The sequence below is a fragment of the Octopus bimaculoides genome, chromosome 14 (assembly GCF_001194135.2).
Source record: "Octopus bimaculoides isolate UCB-OBI-ISO-001 chromosome 14, ASM119413v2, whole genome shotgun sequence".
In the NCBI taxonomy this organism is placed as follows: domain Eukaryota; kingdom Metazoa; phylum Mollusca; class Cephalopoda; order Octopoda; family Octopodidae; genus Octopus; species Octopus bimaculoides.
This window is the reverse complement of record NC_068994.1, coordinates 4,670,574-4,675,357: the sequence shown is the minus strand read 5'-3', so window position 1 is coordinate 4,675,357 and position 4,784 is coordinate 4,670,574. Positions and strand designations below refer to the sequence as shown.

At 40.8% G+C, this 4,784-nt stretch overlaps 1 protein-coding gene across 1 annotated transcript in view; it reads right to left on the bottom strand.

Moving 5' to 3' along the window:
* LOC106870073 (zinc finger protein 845) overlaps window positions 1-4,784 on the bottom strand; it is a 37,630-nt gene that overhangs the window by 25,369 nt on the left and 7,477 nt on the right. Inside the window, exon 2 of the mRNA XM_014916044.2 lies at window positions 160-3,050. Within this exon, the coding sequence (XP_014771530.2) occupies window positions 160-2,930 (2,771 nt within the window). The 5' untranslated portion in view covers window positions 2,931-3,050. The remainder of the gene's footprint in view (window positions 1-159; window positions 3,051-4,784) is intronic.

Below are 4,784 nucleotides of genomic sequence, written 5' to 3'. Positions count from 1 at the left end.
ATATATATATATATATATATATATATATATATATATATATATGATGCGTGCACACATATGTAGCCATATATGTATACATGTATGTATTCACTGCAATACACAATATTTTAGTTATCATTTAACTAAAAGCTTTACAACAGTCTCCCTCTATCAGATCACAGTTGCCACAAATAAGTACTCATAGGAGGAAATTCTTCAACCGTTTTGTTGATGGAATTCGAAGAAGTCTTTGGAGGTTTACTGGCAGTCTTGTTGTGGGTCTTCTTGTGGCGATGTAGTGTGTCGCTCCTAGCAAAGTGTTTAGGGCACAAGTCACAGTGGAAGGCCTTCTCACCTGTATGGGTTCGTTTGTGCAGTCGTAGGTAGTGTCTCTGAGCGAATGCCTTCAAACACACTTCACACTGAAAGGGTTTCTCACCTGTATGAGTTCTGCGGTGCATCTGCAAAGAATTCCTCTGTGCAAATTGCTTGAAGCAGAAGTCACACTGAAACGGTTTCTCCCCAGTGTGGGTTCTTTTATGCAATTGCAGGTAGTGTTTGTGGGCAAAGTTCTTGAGGCAGACTTCACACTGGAATGGTTTCTCTCCTGTGTGTGTTCTCTTGTGTATCTGTAATGTGTTTCTCTGAGCAAACTGTTTGAAACAAATCTCACATTGGAACGGTTTCTCTCCGGTGTGAGATCTCTGGTGAATCTGAAGATAATGTCGCTGTGCAAACAGTTTCATACAAACATCACATTGGTAGCGTCGTTTCGGTCCGTGGGTCCTTTGATGAACTCTTAGTTTGCTACTTTGGGAAAATTGCTTGAGGCAAACTTCACATTTAAAGGGCTTTTCTCCTGTATGGGTTCTCCTGTGTATTTGAAGGGTTGTTTTGCGAGCAAATTTCTGGATACAGAAGTCACACTGGAATGGTTTCTCTCCCGTGTGGGTTCTCTTATGAATGGCCAGGTAGTATTTTTGAGTGAACTGTTTCAGACAGACATCACATTGGAACAGTTTCTCCCCAGTATGAATCCTCTTGTGGATCTCCAGGTGGTATTTCTGTACAAATTGTTTTAGACAGACTTCACACTGATTAGGCTGTTCCCCTGTATGAGTCCTGCGATGTATTCGCAGGTAGTAACGCTGTGCGAAATGTCTCAGACAAATATCACATTGGTACCGTTTCTTACTAATGTGCTGTTTCTGATGAATTTGCAACTTAATTCTTTGAGAGAATTTTTCAAGACAAACATTGCATTGATAAGGTGTCTCGCCTGTGTGTGTTCTACGGTGGATCTTCAAGGTATCTTTGCGGGCAAATTTCTGAATGCAGAAATCACACTGGAATGGTTTCTCGCCAGTGTGAGACCGTTTATGAATGGCCAAATAATAGCGCTGAGCAAACTGTTTCTGACATATGTCACAGTAATAAGATTTTTTCATAGAGACGTTATGTAGTTCTTCAAACCTGGGAATATCTGGCGGCATTCCTTGATAATTGCTCCCCATGTTTTTTTGCATCTGATACTGAGGTTGTGAGATGGGCTGAGATTGTGATGGATATTTCTGTGTATTAGTTGGTGCTCTTTGGTAACTTGGAGAAATATTCTGATGTTGGAATTTTCCATGATTCTGAATTTCATTTCTTTGAACGTTGACTGGCATCGACTGATAATGGTTTTCATTGCTTTTCATTGGTTGATCAATTTTATCCGTGTGATTCTTTTTGTGTCGCTGCATTACATCTTTGCGAGAGAACTGTTTGTTGCAGATGTCGCACTGGAACGGTTTCTCTCCAGTATGTTTCCTTCGGTGCATGTGCATCAAATATTCCTGAGCAAACTTCTTGCCGCAGTAATCGCAGAAGAGCTGTTTGAGGGATTGAGGATGTTGTTGCTGTTGTGGTTGCTGCTGTTGTTGTTGTTGCTGTTGTTGTGGTTGCTGTTGCTGCTGTTGATGTGGTTGATGTTGATGTTGTTTTACGGAGCTCTGCGAGAGTTTGTTCGGGCCATATTGTTTTTGAGACACATCACCATGGAATGATTTATCAATACTAGCAGTGGAGCTCTTTTGAGAAGAACTCTCCTTAGATGATTGTCCGCTCTCCAAGCTTGACTGCATTCTGTCAGTCGTCGGTAAGTAACACGGCTGAGAATACTGGCTGCTGTACATATTGTTACCAGGAAACACTGTCTGACCAATATAGGGCAGTGGCAGTCTCTGGCTCTCTATAGTTGACTCATGGGAGAACTGGCTCCCAGACAGGTCACTGTTGCTGTTGTTGTCTGGTTTGTCAACTGGTGATGCTATTCTCTCCTTCTCCAAGTTATGTCTGTGGGAAGAGATCTGTTTACTAGAGATGCTGTTGTGAATATTTTTCTCTGGGACATGTGACATCCTTGGAACTTCTTGGCAGCTACTTTGCAGGAATTGCTTCCCAGAAATTGATGAAGAATGGGTTGTTTTCTCGTGTGAGATTCTTTGGCTTGACTGCATGTTATGTTCATGAGAATAATGCTTGCCAGAGCTGCTGCTGCTATTTTGGCTGGACTTTTCAATACCATGTAGCATTCTTTGTGAATCAAGGGTGTGGTCATGTGGGAACTGCTTGCCTGAGCTGCTTGAATGGTGCATAGATTTTTCTGTTGCATGGGACATTCTCTGAGAACTGTGGGAATGTGATGACGACGACGACGAAGAGTGTCGATGGTGGAGGTGTTTGCCGGAAATACTGCAGTGATTGCCTTTATCTTGCATAGGAATCATTCGCTGAGTGTCGAGGCCATGGTCACTGCTGTGAGGAAAGTGTTTCCCAGCCGAAGAGAGTGTGTTGTGAATGGACTTGTCGGCAATGTGAGTCATCCTCGGAGCATGTAGGGTATGTGCCGGGTGAAATGGCATCCCGTACATGTCGTAATGGAACGGTACACTGGCAGACCGCTCCATTTTGGCCAACGAAGTTGGCTAGCTTGACAGCTGGCCTATGCTGAACTATAAAACAGTAGAAGTGGCAGTGGCAGTTAACACCTTAACAGAATGTCCAGGAACTTAACCACAAGCATGGACCTGAAATTTAAAAACAAATACATATAAACAAGTTATATTTGGAGCTTTTCTCTATCTACGGGAATCAGAAAATAATTTATTATAATATAGTTAAAAATATATTGTAATATAGCTATAAAAATATTATAGTTATAAAGGTTATTTTAATAATAAATACATTATAATACAATTATATGTATAATTGTTATAAATATGTCATAAGAGAATAATAAATTAGTTATAAATATATTGTAATAAAGCTACAAATAGGCTGCAGGAGAACTATAAATATACTATAATAATTGTAAATATATTATAAGGCAGCTATAAACAGGTTATAGGATAGTTGTAACTATGTTTATTTGTTGTTAACATTGAAAAGTTTTCAATGAAAAACATAAAATGTATAAATAGGTAAAATAAATAATAGACATCAAACAATAATAACATACAATAGGAACAATACACATCAAAGAATAAGAAACAGTAAAGGAAAGATTTGTGGAAGAATAAGAGCGTGGGGTAGGAAGAGGGTGGGAGGGAAAGAGTTGAGAGTAAGATCACAATGTGTTAATGCAATGTTGTATGGCAGTGGGACATGGAGGCTACATGTGGAGGATACGCCAAACGCAGAATGAGCGGGTGGGGGTAGAGAGGTGTTCATGCTTGGCTGGATGTATAATGATGGCTTGCATAAGTGAAGTGAGCAGAAAAAGAGTGTAAATCAGTGGTTCTCAACGAGGGTCCATAAGATTTTGTTGTTAAAATTTGCTTGCAATGAACTGGTGATGCTTGTGCAACACATGAACATGCAATAAGGATTTTTGTTTTGTTTCTTAACGATGAACAATAATGGCGGGGGGGGGGCGTCCACTGAAGTAAAATAATAATCAAAGGAGTCCACAGGTTAAGAAAAATGGTTGAGAGGCACTGGACTGGAAAGGAAGCAACCATGTTGTAGAAGAAAGAAGATTATGACGGTTGGGGTATGTGGTGTAAATGAAGGTCAAGATTTGAGTGGAAAAGGGTCAAATGATCCAAATGGAAGGGGTTGGTGAGAGAAAGAAGAAAACTGAAAAGGACACAAGAAGTGATGATGGCTGATGACAGCGGTTTGATCTCATGAAGGGGATGACAAGGGGCTGTGAACAAGGGGCTGTGAACAGCAGGTTGTGAACAAGGGGTTGTGAACAAGGGGCTGTGAACAAGGGGATGACAAGGGGCTGTGAACAAGGGGATGACAAGGGGCTGTGAACGAGGGGATGACAAGAGGCTGTGAACGAGGGGGATGAGAAACTGTGATGGAGTGGACTGATCAGTGAATCTATACAAAGCATTGAAAGAAAAACAGACGTAAAACAATGGCAATGAATCCTTGTCAAAGGGCAATAAACATACAAAAACAACAAATAAACAGATACGAAGTAAGAGTAATGACAAATAATTGAATGTGTGCAGGTGTTTGGCTGGTTAAGAAGTCTGCTTCCCAATCACATGCTTTCAAGTTCAGTCCCACTGCATGAGACTTTGGACGAATGTCTTCTGTTACACCCTCAAGCCTACCAAAGCCTTGTGAATGGATTTGGTAGACAGAAACTGAAAGAAGCTTATGGTATGTATGTGTGTGTGTGTGTGTGTATCTATCTGTATATATATATATATATATATATATATAAGGCGCAGGAGTGGCTGTGTGGTAAGTAGCTTGCTTACGAACCACATGGTCCCGGGTTCAGTCCCACTGCGTGGCACCTT